Source organism: Aotus nancymaae, unplaced genomic scaffold, assembly GCF_030222135.1.
Source record: "Aotus nancymaae isolate 86718 unplaced genomic scaffold, 86718_ANA_hifiasm-v0.15.2.pri h1tg000028l, whole genome shotgun sequence".
Lineage (NCBI taxonomy): Eukaryota > Metazoa > Chordata > Mammalia > Primates > Aotidae > Aotus > Aotus nancymaae.
The window spans coordinates 37,171,588-37,187,105 of record NW_026988441.1 but is presented as its reverse complement, the minus strand read 5'-3'; the positions used below and the strand labels follow the sequence as shown (position 1 = coordinate 37,187,105).

The window sequence follows — 15,518 nt, the reverse complement described above, 5'->3', positions numbered from 1 at the left end:
CACACCTATAATCCCAGCACTCTAGGAGGCCAGGGTGCTTGGATCACCTGAGCTCAGGAGTTTGAGACCAGCCTGGCCAACATAGTGAAACTGTCTCTACCAAAAATACAAAAATTAGCTGGGTATGGTGGCATGTGCCTGTAATCCCAGCTACTCGGGAGGCTGAGCCACGAGAATCACTTGAACCGAGAATAACTTGAACCCAGGAGGCCGAGGTTGCAGTGAGCTGAGATGGTGCCACTGCACTCCAGCCTGGGTGACAGACTGAAATTCCATCTCAAAACAAACAAACAAACAAAAAACTATGCCTCCAGTGTAGCTGGAACCACAGACACGCACCACCATGCCCAGCCAATTTAAAATTTTTTTGTAGAGATAGTGGTCTCGCTGTGTCGCCCAGCTTGCTCTCAAGCGATCCTCCGGTCTTGACCTCCCCAAGTGCTGGGATTCCAGGTATGAACCTTCACCATCAAAGAAGCCAGACAGAGAAGGCGACATGGTGTGCAACTCCATTCATACAAAAAAATCCATAGTGACAGAAAATACATTCGTGGTTGTCAAGAGCTGGGGAGACAGGGGGGATGGGAAGGGGTAGCTGAAAGGTACAGGGTTTCTCTGAGGATGATGTTAATGTTCTAAAACTGACTGTGGTCATAGTTGCACAACTCCTGTAAATGTCCTGAAAACCACCTAACTGCACACTTAAAACGGGTGAGTTGTATGCCCTGTGAATTGTAGCTCAGTAAAGTTGTTATGAGTAAAGATTAAACAGCTCTAATTGGAGGGGACAATAAAGAATTGTTCTTCTTTTTAAATCTTCTATGAATCAAACTCCTAATTCATTAAAGCCGCATGTGTCCCTATTAGGGAAAGACAATAGAGCAATTTCCCACCGGGACAGCACATGCCCAGAGGATGTCAGAAACGATGCAGAAATAGATGCAAGCTCTTCTCCTGGCTTTTAGGGTCTCTGAGCGGGAGGTGAAGGGTGCTTCAGGTGCTTCGTAAGGGGCACCTGGTTAATGGCCACTCTATCCACAGGTAGAGAAAGGCAATGAGGAAGAGGATGTTAGTGGTAGCTAATTTTTTTTTCCCCCCTTAACTGAGACTGAGTCTCGCTCTGTCCCTCAGGTTGGAATGCAGTGGCGCGATCTTGGCTCACTGCAACCTCCGCTTCCCAGTTTCAAGCGATTCTCCTGCCTCCGCCTTCAGAGTGGCTGGGACTACAGGCACCGGCCACCATGCCTGGCTAATTTTTTGTATTTTTAGTAGAGACAGGGTTTCACCATGTTGACCAGGCTGGTCTTGAACTCTGACCTCAGGTGATCCACCCACCTCAGCCTCCCAAACTGCTGGGACTACAGGCACATGCCACCACGCTGGGCTAACTTTTGTATTTTTAGTAGTAACAGGGTTTCACCATGTTGGTCATGCTGGTCTCAAACTCCTGACCTCAAGCGATCTACCTCCTCTGGCCTCTCAAAGCGCTGGGATTACAGGCGTGAGCCACCACACCCAGCCTCTTCTCTTCTAATAAGGCCACCAATCCTATCATACCAAGGTCCCTGCCTTATGAGTTTATTTAACCTTAATCACCTCCTGAGGACTCTATCTCTAAACATCGTGACACTGGCGGTTAGGCCTTTAACATTTGAATCGGGTGACAAGAATATGCAACTCATTCTATCATGGTTCTTTTCCTAGCAAACATTCTGCTCCTAACTCAAGCCGCCCCACGTCATCCCCTCCAGGACCTGCCCCATCTAGGTAAGCCCCTGCTTCCTGCTTCGAACAAGCATGTACTAAGTCCTTCTTCCACACACTTGTTCATACAGTCCACGATTCAATAGAACACGCCCCAGTGAGCAGACCAAAGGCAATGGAACCCCAGGCAGATAAGCTGAGTCCGTACCACAGCGGGAGCCCAGGTGGGTGATAAAGTCGGAGAGGGAAGGAAGGCCCCTGACCCGGTTCTGTGAGGAAGAAGCAGGTGTCGATTGGCAAAAAGAAAGAAGAAATGTGTCTGGACATAGGAAGTGTGTGGAAAAACACAGAGGTGTCAAGAACAAGAAACTCCAAGGAACCGCAGCCTCCAGGAGCTCATGGGGATCAAGGGAGCCAAGCTCAAGAGCAGGGTACAGGATCTGGCTGGCAGCAGCAAAAAGACAAAGCAGAAAAGTAGAAATATCCGCTGGGCACAGTGGCTCGGGTCTGTAATCCCAGCACTTTGGGAGGCTGAGGCAGGTGGATCGCCTGAGGCCAGGAGTTTGAGACCAGCCTGGCCAACATGGTGAAGCCCCATCTCCACTAAAAATACAAAAATTAGCACAGCGTGGTGATGTGTGCCTGTAATCCCAGCACTTAGAGGTCAGGAGTTTGAGACCAGCCTGGCCAACATGGTGAAGCCCCATCTCCACTAAAAATACAAAAATTAACCAGGCGTGGTGGTGCACACCTGTAATCCCAGCTACCCGGGAGGCCGAGTAAGAGAATCTTTTGAACCCAGGAGGTGGAGGTTGCAGTGAGCAGAGATCATGCCACTACACTCCCACCTGGGCAACAGTGCAAGACCCTATCTCAAAAACAAAAAAAAAGGCCAGATGCAGTGGCTCACGCCTGTAATCCCAGCACTTTGGGAGGCCAAAGCAGGTGGATCACTTGAGGTCAGGAGTTTGAGACCAACCTGGCCAAAGTTAGAGACCGATCTCTACCAAAAATATAAAAATTTAGCCAGGTGTGGTGGTCTACGATTATAGTCCCAGCAACTCGGGAGGCTGAGGCAGGATAATCGCTTGAACCTGGAAGGCAGAGGTTGCCATGAGCTGAAATCGTGCCACTGAGCTCCAGTCTGGGCAACAGAGCAAGACTCCATCTCAGAAAAACAAAACAAAGGGAGGGAGGGAAGAAGAAAGGAAGGAAGGAAGGAAGGAGAGAAAGGAAGGAGGGATGGAGGGAGGGAGGAAGAAGGGAAAGGAGGGAGGGACAGAGGGAGGGTGGGAGGGAGGGAAGGAAGGAAGGAAAGAAGGAAGGATGGAGGGAGGAATGGAAGGAAGGAAGGAGAGAAAGGAGGGAGGGATGGATGGAGGGGGAGGAAGGAAGAAAGGAAGGAGGGAGGGAGAGAAAGGAGGGAGGAACAGAGAGAGGGAGGGAATGATGGAGGGAAGGAAGGAGGGAGGGAGGGAAGGAAGGAAGCAGAAAAAGGAGGGAGGGAGAAAGGAGGGAGGGAGGGAGGAGGGAGGGAGGGAGAAAGGAGGGAGGGAGGGAGGAGGGAAGGAAGGGAGGGAGAGAAGGAAGGGAGGGAGAGAAAGAAGGAAGGAAGGAAGGAAGAAGGGCTCCTGGGGGCACAGTATGAAAGGCCAGGGACTACTAGGAAGGGCACCTGTATGCCACAGCCACGCTGATACCAACACCTTCTATGAGCTCTGGAGTGCCTGACTCCTCTAGTCTATTACATAGTTTTGTAATCGTAACAACATCAAACATCAAACCGGAGAGAGATCCAAGATGGCCAATTACCAGCAGCTCAGGATTGTAGCTCCCAGTGAAAGCGCAGAGAACGAGAGGAAGCCACACTTTCAGACGAATTTTTGTTGCTCACAGACCAGGAGATTCCCAGCAGAGAAGCCCCACGGGTCACCAGCGCGACTCTTGTGGCCGGCATGGCAGTCCTCAGTGCAGAGTAAACGGGACTGGGTCCCCTTTTGCTCGATGTTTGGAGCTCCAGGAAGGCAGAGTCGCCCATTCAGCTGATTGAAAAAGGGACTCAAGAGGGAAGCCAGACCGGAGATTCCCAGGCAGAAAAGCACCAAGAATATTAACACCACTGTTTTAGCCAGCGCAGTGGGTTGCTCAGATTCCGGCGCTGGGAATCAACAAGTTGGATGTCCTCTCAGAGACCTAATTTGAAAGTCGGTAATTACAAGGACAACAGGTGGATAAATTTACAATGATGGGAGGAAACCAGCGTAAAAAGGCTGAGAATACCCAGAGTCGGAATGCCTCTCCCTCTACAGGGGATCACAATTCCTCATCAACAAGAGAACAAGGCCTGATGGATGAAGTGCGTTCCATTAACAGAATGAGGCTTCAAAAGGTGGATAATAAGAAACTTCAGTGAGTTAAAAGAACATGTTCTAGCCCAATGTAAAGAAACTAAGAACCTTGAAAAAAGGTTTGACGAAATCCTAACGAGAATAGACAATTTAGAGAGGAATATAAGTGAATTAATGGAACTGAAGAATACAATACGAGAACTCCGTGAAGTATGCACAGGTTTTAACAGTCGAATTGATCAAGCAGAAGAAAGGATATCAGAGGTCAAGACCAACTTAATGAAATGAAACGAGAAGACAAGATTAGAGAAGAAAGAGTAAAAAGGAATGAGCAAAGTCTCTAAAAAATATGGGACTATGTGAAAAGACCTAATTTATGTTTGATAGGTGTACCTGAATGTCATGAAGAGAATGAATCCAAGCTGGAAAATATTCTTCAGGATATTATTCAGGAAAACTTTCCTAACCTAGTAAGGCAGGACAATACTCAACTCAGGTAAAACAGAGAACACCACAAAGATATTCCTCAAGTAGAGCAACCCCAAGACACATAATCGTTAGAGTCACCAGGGTTGAAATAAAGGAGAAAATTCTAAGGGCAGCTAGAGAGAAAGGTCAGGTTACCCATAAAGGGAAGCCTATCAGACTCACAGCAGATCTCTCAGCAGAAACCCTACAAACTAGAAGAGAGTGGGGGTCAATATTCAATATCCTCAAAGAAAAGAATTTTCAACCCAGAATCTCATATCCAGCCAAACTAAGCTTCATAAATGAAGGAAAAATAAAATTTTTTACGAACAAGCAAGCACTCAGAGATTTCATCACCACCAGGCCTGCTTTACAAGAGCTTCTGAAAGAAGTACTACAAACAGAAAGGAACGACCAGTATCAGTCATCCCAAAAACTTACCAAAGCGTAAAGAGTATAAGAATGTACATCAACTAATGGGCAAAACAGCCAGCTAGCATTAAATGACAATATTAAACTCATAAATATCAATATTAATTCTAAATTTAAATGGATTAAACGTCCCACTCAAAGACACAGACAGGCAAATTGAATAAAAAGTCAAAACCCATCGGTACCCTGTATCCAGCTCCATCTGATAAGCAAGGACACACAAAGACTCAAAACAAAGGGTTGGTGCAAGACTCACCAATCAAATGGAGACCAAAAAAAAAAAAAAAAACAGGAGTTGTAACTTTCATCTCTGACAAAATAGACTTCAATAGTAACAAAGACTAAAAGAAACAAAGAAGGACATTACATAATGGTAAAAGGATCAATGCAACAACAGGAGTCAATGATCATAAATATATATGCACCCAATACAGGAGCACCCAGATACATAAGTTCTTAATGACTTATAAAGAGACCTGGACTCCCGCACAATAATAGCAGGAGACTTTGACACCACATTGTTAATATTCGATGGATCAACGAGATAGAAAATTAACAGGGACATTTATGATTTGAACTCAGACCTGGAACAAGTAAACTCAGTGAATATTTGTAGAATTCTTCACCCCAGGTCCACAGAACATTCATTTTTCTCAGTATCACATTACACCTATTTTGAAAGTGACCACATAATTGGAAGTAAATCACTCTTCAGCATTTGCACAGCATATCACAGATTTCAATGAAATATTGGTTGGCTGTTTGTTTATTTTTTTCCCTCATTCCTTCCTGTCTCCGCTGTTAAGCATAATTATTGGCATAAAAGAGGTTTTTAATACCTATTTTTAGATTGCATTCCAGCCTGGGCAATAGAGCAAGAATCCTGTTCTCTCTCCCCCTTTTTCTTTCTCTTTCTTTCATTACAAAAAAAAAAAAAAAAACCTGGCTAGCGCAGGATTCTACCAGATAGGTAAGCACACTTAACTCTAATTAGAACCCGAGAAAGGTAGTGGACAGTGAAAATCTATCTAACAACAAAAGCCCTGCCCTCTTAGCATACACACCCTTGGGCAGCTTCAGCTATTTAAAAAAACAAAACAAAACAAAACAAAACATCAAATCACAGGATTAGAAGGGGGCTTCCGCGCTATTTCAGGAGTCCTGAAATTTACACAGATGGGGGCAGGCAGGCCTGCAGAAGACAGAAGGAAAAACAAGAGGAAGTCTTGCTAGACCAGAAAGACACTTTGTAACAGGTGGTATAGAGACCATGTAACTAAGTCCAATTAGGAGGGAGCATATGGGATCCTCCCTTTTCTGATCTTCTGGAAGGACACACACACACACACACACACACACACACACACACACGGCAGTCAGAAAACAGTTGTATCCCACCGATCCTCCCTTTTCTGATCTTCTGGAAGGACACACACACATACACACACACACACACACACACACACACACACACGGCAGTCAGAAAACAGCTGTATCCCACCAGGCACAGTGGCTCACATCTATAATCCCGGTACTTTGGGAGGCTGAGGCGGGACAATCACTTGAGATATTGAGTTTGAGACCAGTCTGGGCAACACGGCTAGACCTCATGTCTTCAAAAAGTAAAAATAAACAAGCTAGCCAAGTGTGGTGGTGCATGCATGCCTGTAGTCCCAGCTACTCAGGAGGATGAAGCTGGAGAATCATTTGAGGCCAGGACTTCGAAGCTGCAATGAGCCATAATCGCACCACTGCATTCCAGCCTGGATGACAGAGCAAGACCCTGTCTCTAATAATAATTATAAATGAGATTTTAAAATCAATCAATAAAAAAATAGTTGCATCCCTACTCTCGAGTCCCCTCCTGTCTATTTTTGCCTGCATTGATAACAATAGTAATTTTTAGAAAGTACCTATGTTGGCCAGACGAGGTCTCGGCTTATGTCTGTAATCCCAGCATTTTGGGAGGCCGAGGCGGGTGGATCACCTGAGGTCAGGAGTTCGAGATCAGCCTGAACAACAAGGTGAAACCCCATCTCTACTAAAAATACAAAAATTAGCCGGGCGTGGTGGCAAGAGCCTGTAATTCCTGCTACTCAGGAGGCTGAGACAGGAGAATCGCTTGAACCCAGGAGGCAGAAGTTGCAGTGAGATGAGACTGCATCACTGCATTACAGCCTGGGAGACAAAGCGAGACTCTTTCTCAAAAAAAAAAAAAAAAAAAAAAGGAAAGTACCTATGTTTTCCGCATTGCCACAAAGGCAAAAGAAACAAGAATCTTATGATAACATCCTGCCCTTCCTGAACATAAGATGGGAGCTTTTATATAAACCTGATGAGACACCCTACTTTTAAGGAACTGGAAGCAAATGCCAGATTTGAAATTAAACATTCATTCTCACAAGTCTGCTTTGAACTCCAGCAGGAACGCAGAGCCAGTCTGTATGTGGCAGCGCAGAATAGCAAATCTTACTCTGCTGGAAACAAAATATGTTCTAAAATCCTGTAAGCCAGCTGGGCAAGGTGCCTCACACCAGTAATCCCAGCGCTTTGAGAGTTCGAGGCAGGTGGATGGCTTGGGTTCAGAAGTTCGAGACCCACTTGGGCAACATGATGAAACCCCATCTATACTAAAATACAAAAATTAGCCAGTCATGGTGGCACACGCCTGTAGTCCCAGCTACTCAGGAGGCTGAGGTGAGAGGATGGCTTGAGCCCAGGAGGTCAAGGCCGCAGTGAGCCGTGATCCTGCCACTGCACTCCAGCCTGAGCAAGAGAATAAGACCCTTCCTCAAAAAAATATAAATGAATAAATGAAATAAAATCCTCAGAGCCCCTGCTGCCTCTCCCTGTCACCAGGGTTGGCAGAGGGCAGGAATCCCCTCACTGAAACACTGGCCAAGGGTTTTTTGACATCTCATGAACTTTCCCAAACGTAATCAACCCAGCAGTTTCCATGCAGATGAAAATACAAGAAAAATGGCATTTGCATTCAAAGGATTCTAAACTAAAATGACAAAGTCACAATTTTTTTTAAGACGGTGTATTGCTCTGTTGCCCTGGCTGGAATGCAGTAGTGCAATCTTGACTCACTGCAACCTCCACCTCCTGGGTTTCTGCGATTCTCCCACCTCAGCCTAACAAGTAGCTGGGACTACAGGCATGAGCCACTGCACCCAGCTAATTTTTGTGTTTTTAGTAGAGATGGGGTTTAACCATGTTGGCCAGGCTGGTCTTGAACTCATGACCTCAGGTGATCCACCTGCCTTGGCTTCCCAAAGTGCTGGCATTACAGGCGTGAGCCACAGAATCGGCTGCAATTTTAAAACACTTGCAGCCAATTCTTGTTATTGGTGGTAGTTAGGCTCTGTGAAGTTACCTTGAATGTTGAATTAGCGAATACTGAGCCATTGCTCCTAGAAAAAAGCAAGGGTAAGTACCTGAGAGCTTCTGACCACAACACATTTATCCATGAATCAATACCTACCCTTGTTTTATGTGTTTCTGTTAAAAGACACTTTGCTGAATCCATATTGTTGATTCATTAACACTGAACTCATAGCCAACAGCAGTAGAACCCATGCCTGAAAACGTTTATCTTAACACATGCCTCTGTGTGTGTGTGTGTGTGTGTGTGTGTGTGTGTGTTTTGGGGTTTTTTTGGAGACGGAGTCTCACTCTGTTGCCCAGGCTTGAGTGCAGTGGCACTGTCTCAGCTCACTGCAACCTCCAGGGACTCAAGCAATTCTTGTGCCTCAGCCTCCCAAGTAGCTGAAATTACAGGAATGCGCCATCACTCTTGGCTATTTTTAGTAGATTTAGTATGTAATAATTTAGTAATATTATTTGTAGTTTTAGTAGAGATGGGGTTTCACCATGTTGCCCAGGCTGGTCTTGAACTCTGGCCTCAAGTGATCCACCTGCCTCGGCCTCCCAAGGTGCTGGAATTGCAGGTGTGAGCCACCATGCCAGACACACTGCCTTTTCTCCACAAGGGTGGTCACGGCCTTCCTGAGCTAAGGAACAGCAGGTAACAGTGCTTCAGCACTCCAGGGGGCATTTGAGACCGTCCCACACCAACTGAAAGCATAAAAATGCTAAAAACGTGGCACCAAATAGCCACTAAAATGACTGGGTTTTTTGTTGTTGTTGTTTGGAATTTTTTCTTTTTTTTTTTGAGACAAAGTCTCACGTTGTTGCCCAGGCTGGAGTGCAGCGACATGATCTCGACTCACTGCAATCTCCACCTCCTGGGTTCAAGTGATTCTCCTATCTCAGCCTCCCAAGTAGCTGGGATTACAGGTGCCCGCCACCATGCCCAGCCAATTGTTTATATTTTTAGTAGAGACAGGGTTTCTCCATGTTGGCCAGGCTGGTCTTGAACTCCTGACTTTGTGATCCACCCGCCTTGGCCTCCCAAAGTGCTGGGATTACAGGCGTGAGCCACCACACCTGACTCAGAAGTATTCTTAATAGAAATTAACACAAGGGAGGCTTGAGAAAAAAAAAATCTCATGACATACACCACTTCCTTTTGGGTTCTAGAGGCTGGGCTGCAAGCGTGAAATCCTCATTCAATGCCAATATAGCTGTTTAAATAAATGATAAGATCATACACGTAGCTAAGTAGGAAACATCACTGCGATCTTTCTCATCCTTGGAATCCATATATTCAGTGCAGCAAATGATACACATTTCTTTAACATACCTTGCGGTGTAAAGAGAAAGACACAGCATTTCATTTCACTCACTGCATTCAAGTGGTATGAGTGACCACACAAGCTATCAGGCATGCTATCATGAATGAAACCTCAAGGCGTCTGTTCCAGATCAGAGGTCAGCGAACATTCCCCGTAAAGGGCCAAAGTGTAAATATTTTGGCTGTGGAATTCCTGTTTTGACTGCTCAACCTGCCGTGTTGGGGCATTTTTGTGCAGCCATAGATGATGAGTAGATAAATGAGTGTGACTGTGTGACTGTAGAACAGCGTTTACAAAAACCGTGGGATTTGGCCTGAGGGCCATAGTGTGCTGACCCCTGTCCAAATGAAGAAGTTGGACACCATAGTAAATTTCTTAGCTGCGTTGAATGGCTCCTCATGCCTGTAACCCCAGCCCTTGGGAGGCCTAGAAGGGAGGACTGCTTGAGGCTAGGAGTTCAAGACCAGCCTATGCGGTATAGCAAGACCCTGTCTCTAGAGACAAAATTTTTTTTTAATTAGCCAGGCATGGTGGTGATTGCCTGTGGTCCCAGGTACTCAAGAGGCTGAGGCAAGCAGGTTGCTTGAGGACAGGAATTCAAGACCAGCCTGGGCAACATAGCAAGACTATCTCTACAAACAAAAAAAAAAAAAAAAGTTTTTAATTAGCTGGTCATGGTGGTGGTGCCTGCCTGTGATCCCAGGTACTCAGGAGGCTGAGGCGGGAGGATTGCTTGAGGCCATGAGTTCGGGGATGCAGTAAGCTAGGGCCGAACCTTTGCACTCCAGCCTGGGTGACAAAGCAAGATCCTGTCTCTAAAAAGAAATAAAAATTCAAGAAAAAAAAAAGTGAGCTGAGAGAAGAGTAAACACTGACCCTCTGGGAAGAGAGAGCCAACATCTTAGCCCAGGTAGAAGGAGAAGAGAACAGCAGAACGGAAGGACCCAGGCACAGGTGAGAACGTGACAGGAGAAAGCCTTCCAGGAGGAGGGACTGGCAAACCTAGAGGGGTCAAGCGAGGTGAGGCCACAGGAGACGAAACTGGGAGATGAGAGATTACCTCTGAGAGCCATTGGTGAAGTGGCGGAGACGCAAGCCAGACGCCGGGGGCCAAACAGTGGGTAAACAGTGAGATGGCAAGGGCGGGGAGGGCTGACAGAGGGAAGCTGGACAGGGTGGAGGCTGGAGGTCAGTGGTGGATAAGGGGGATCGGGGGGGTACTGGGTGTTTACAGGTTGAAAAAGCATGTCGGTAAATTCCTTTTTTTTTTTTTTTTGAGATGGAGTCTCACTCTGTCACCCAGGCTGGAGTGTAGTGGCTCGATTTCAGCTCATTGCAACCTCCTCCTCCTGGGTTCAAGAGATTCTCCTGCCTCAGCCTCCCGAGTAGCTGGGATTACAGGTGCCTGCCACCATGCCTGGCTAATTTTTGTATTTTCAGGAGAGACAGGTTTTCACCATGTTGGCCAGGCTGGTCTCCAACTCCTGACCTCAGGGGATCTCCTCTGTCTCAGCCTCCCGAGTGGCTGGGTCTACAAACATGCACCACTAGGCCTAATTTTTAAATTTTTTGTAGAGACGAGGTCTCGCCAGGTTGCCCAGGCTGATATTGAACTCCTGGGCTCAAGCGATTGTCCCACTTGTGCCTCCCAAATGTTGGGGTTCCAGGTCCCTGCTAGGGTTTTTTTAAAATGTAAATTAGGGGCCGGGCGCGGTGGCTCATGCCTGTAATCCCAGCACTTTGGGAGGCCGAGGCGGGTGGATCACGAGGTCAAGAGATCGAGACCATCCTGGTCAACATGGTGAAACCCTGTCTCTACTAAAAATACAAAAAGTTAGCTGGGCATAGTGGCGCGTGCCTGTAATCCCAGCTACTCAGGAGGCTGAGGCAGGAGAATTGCCTGAACCCAGGAGGCGGAGGTTGCGGTGAGCCGAGATCGCGCCATTGCACTCCAGCCTGGGTAACAAGAGCAAAATTCTGTCAAAAAAAAAAAAAAAAAAAGCCGTATTGGTTGACATTAGAGATTAATGATCTGAAAAGTTCTTTGCCCCTCTCCAAGCCTTCAAGAGGCATCACAGCCCATTTATTTGATAGGATTTTGTTCACCATTACCCCAAGCATGGGAGGTATGGAGGCTCACACTCAAAAGAACAAGGATCTGTTTTAAAAGAAAATAAAAAAAACATTGCTCTGCAGCCACACTAGCTAGATTCTAATCCCAGCCCTGCTGCCTGCTGGCCCCAAATGGAGTTTTCTCACTTGTGAAAAGAGATGATTAAACTGCACCTCGTGGGGTTTTGTGGTGAGGATTAACTGAGATTATATATGCAAAGCACATAGAACGGCACCTGCTGAGGCCTTGCTCTTATGATTCTTAGAAAGGTATTATGCAGAGAATGAGGAACTCCTTAAGATGATAAAGGAGCCCAGCACACCCAGGAATTCCACCACCTGTGCTCCACTGCTGAACAAATATTTGCCGAACACCTACTATGTGCCAGGCACTGTTCTGGGCTCTAGAAATGTAGAAATGAACAATGACAACAACAACAAACCGTAAACCCCTGCCCATATGGAAGCCATAAATGTGCAAATAAATGGTAAATCCATTTACCGATCCTGAAAATGCAGGCACAGATCCACAATTAATTACCAAAGCTACAAGGAACGGAAGAGCAAGGAACCACACATGGGCACACACAGAATTTGGCATAGTTTTTTTTTTTTTTTTTTTTTGTCTGAGACGGAGACTCTGTTGCCCAGGCAGGAGTGTAGTGGCACGACCTTGGCTCACCGTAACCTCCAACTCCCAGGCTGATTCTCCTGCCTCAGCCTCCATAGTAGCTGGGATTACAGGTGTGCATCACCATGCCCAGATAATTTTTGTATTTTTAGTAGAGGTAGGATTTCACCATGTTGGCCAGGACGGTCTTGATCTCCTGACCTCGTAATCTGCCTGCCTTGGTCTCCCAGAGTGCTGGGATTACAGGCGTGAGCCACCACGCCTGGCCTGGCATAGTTCTAAAACACTCTTTTTGGATTTTCTTAACAAGAACCCAAACTAACTGCCACCCTTCATTGAGCACCTGCTGTCTACCAGGCGCTGGGGTGGTGGGGCTTTTAGACATTATGTAATTGATAGAGTCAACTCAGCAAACCCGGCTGGTCCACTCCAGCACCTCTGATTTTACACCTACCCTGTTCTCCGTCAATACACTAGAGAGCTTCAGTTCCTTCCCTCTCCGACCCCTTCCTCATCACCACTGATTTCCTTTTATGGAGAAATCTGCAACAGTAACTCAACAGATATTTTTAAAGCAGGGTCTTAGATCCTACAGTGGGAAACCCGGGCTATATTCTCTTAAATGATTACTTCATCTTCATTCTACAACCCCAAAGGCGTCTTCGAGGAAAATGCTGCCCACACGTGGGAGAGGAGCCCGTGGGGGTCAGGGAGAATGAAAGGCTTTTTCATGAAGGGCAGAGCTGAGGGGAGAGGAGGCGTTAAGGAAACAGCAGGTGAAGGACAGTAGTCCAGATTCTTGGGCAGAACAGGGAACAGAGAGATTCAAGTCCTGGCCCTGGCACTGACTTTAGGGCAAGGGAGTTATGCGTTTTACCTGAGCCTCAGTTCACTCCTCTGTGAAATGGATGCATAACTGTAACCGCCTCCCGGGGCCACTGTGACAGTCCAGAGAGATAAGATAGACCAGCATGTGGCCTGTGGTGACACCAATTACAATAAACATGGCAAAAAAAAAAAAAAAAAAACGCCACTACTTCTGCCACAATTGCTGCTGTTTCTAAGGCTTTAGAATTTGCCTCGGGACATCTGGAAACAGAACCCAAAAGGGAAACCATGGACCTAGAGTCCGGGGTGGCCACTGGCCTAGATCCAAGATATCGGGGTGGAGCTGGGGGTGGGGGTTCTACAATCCCTGACCCCAGGCAGCGTCTCCCACCGCTAAGGCACTCAGGGCGCTTGGCTCTATCTACACCGTATGCGCTCCGGGGATGGGCTGTCCGGAGCTGCCCAGACCGAGTGACCCCACTTCGCGGCCGCGACCCAGAGAGGACGCGTGTGTTGTCTCCAGAGCGACTTGGCCTCGGAGAGGCCGGGGCTCTGATCGCAGGGGCGCTCCGGAGAGGCGCCCGTGGCGGGGCGGGCACTGGGGCAAGGTTCCTCGGGCTCAGGTCGGGCACGCGGGGCGCGGAGGCGCGAGTCCGGGCGGGCAAAGGCCAAGGTCAGCGGCTTCCCGCCCCCCACGCGGAGCAGGAGCGACCGCCTGGGCCACCGCCCCCCGCCCCCCACCCTCGGAAAGGGTCTCAGTGCACCAGCGGGGCGGGGAGGAGGGCTCTCTTTTGTCTCGTGTGGGGGGTCCTCTCCCCATCGCGTTGCTCCCCGCCCACTCCTGCGCCCCCAGACTCACCCTCTCCGGGGTACATTTGGCCCGCGGCGCCCAAGAACAGCGCAGCCACCGCCACCAGCAGCGGCGCGGCCGCCGCCCCCCGGTGGCTCCCGGCGCCCATGGCTGCGGGGAGCGCAGGGTCTCCTCGGATCAGAACGCGCGGTGCGGGCCCGCGGGGGTCATGCCGCGAGGCGGCCGCCAGAGAGGCGCTGGGGGCCGCGCGTCCTTCTCTTCCACGCGGGCGATCCGCGGGCCGCAGCCCCCCTGCCTGGGATCGGGGGTCCTAGAGACAGCCCCGGGAAGGGCGCGCGCGCGGCCTCGCCCGCTACAAAGACTGAGCGGGGAGGCCCCGCGGTGGCGGCCCCGACCCCCCAGCCGCTGCGGCCCGGGCCCCGTCCCACGATCTCGAGGCCCGGAGCTCTGCGCCGCGCCCCGGACTGTCTCCTGGCTTTCGGCCCCACGCACTCTGGGTCGCGATCGGCGGGCTCCGGGACAGAGGGACGCGCGGACAGAGGGACGCGCTGCAGGGCGGGCGGGCACCTGGGCGGGCGAGTGGCTGGTGGCGGGCGGCGGGAGTGAGGGCTGCTTGGGCCCGTAAACAACGCGACCCGTCAGCTGGGCCCCTTGCGGGCCTCGGGAAAAGGCGGCGCGGATCTGGCCTGGGAATGGACTGTGCGCCCGGGAGAGGCCCGGGAAAGGGAGGGAAAGCGGGGGGGGGGGGGGGGGGCGCAGGGGAGGGAGGTGGCTCCCGGCCCCGCCCCGCCTCCCCGCCTCCCCGAGCCGGGCCCCTCGCTGGAGGCCCTGGGCGCGCCTGGACCGAGGGGCCGCCCCAGATCCGCGCGCTCTACACCGCCCCGAGTCTCCTCCAGCCTCAGACCCCCCCGAAGGCGCCCCACAGGCCCGACCCAGCGACATAAATCCTTTCTCTACCATTTTGCTCTTTTGTTCGGAGTGGGGCTTTGGAGGATTCCTGTTAATGATTTTAAAATACTGCATTAAAATATTTACGTTGGTGACTCGAGGTGGTTTCGGTTTTTTGTTTTTCTTTTTTGTTTTATATGTGTGGTTTTTTGGGGGGGGATTAAATTTTGCACCCCAGGCGAGTAGTTTTTCACTCACCGCCTTTCCCTCCTCCAGGCCTGGCCAGAGACACTCGTCCCAGAGCGGGTGGACGCCCCCAGATGTCCCGCCTGCCCGTGCGCCCCCACCCAGAGGCAAGACCCAAGTCAGGCCCCTGGGGACAGCCACGTGCCCGCTCGTCCAGTGCGCTCTCTGTGTTCAAGTTGGAGAAAGACACCAGGGAAAATGTGCAGAAGCTTCTGAAAGGGGAAAGACGACGCGGGAGACCTCGAATAGGGGGTGGACATGTCTGATTATCAGCAGACCAGCCTGTGTGTGTCTGAACGTCTAGCAATGTCAGTCACGAACAAGGCAGGACAGCGGTTCCACCCACCATA

At 49.4% G+C, this 15,518-nt stretch overlaps 1 protein-coding gene across 4 annotated transcripts in view; it reads right to left on the bottom strand.

Moving 5' to 3' along the window:
* Nucleotides 1-14,717, bottom strand: part of INSR (insulin receptor) — a 155,990-nt gene extending 141,273 nt beyond the window's left edge. For 2 of the 4 annotated variants that reach the window (XM_064381999.1, XM_064382000.1), the window contains exon 1: nt 14,083-14,717. In XM_064381999.1, the coding sequence (XP_064238069.1) occupies nt 14,083-14,182 (100 nt within the window). In that variant the 5' untranslated portion in view covers nt 14,183-14,717. The remainder of the gene's footprint in view (nt 1-14,082) is intronic. The other 2 variants (XM_064382001.1, XM_064382002.1) reach the window with 1 other exon arrangement.
* Between the last annotated feature and the right edge of the window lie 801 nt (nt 14,718-15,518).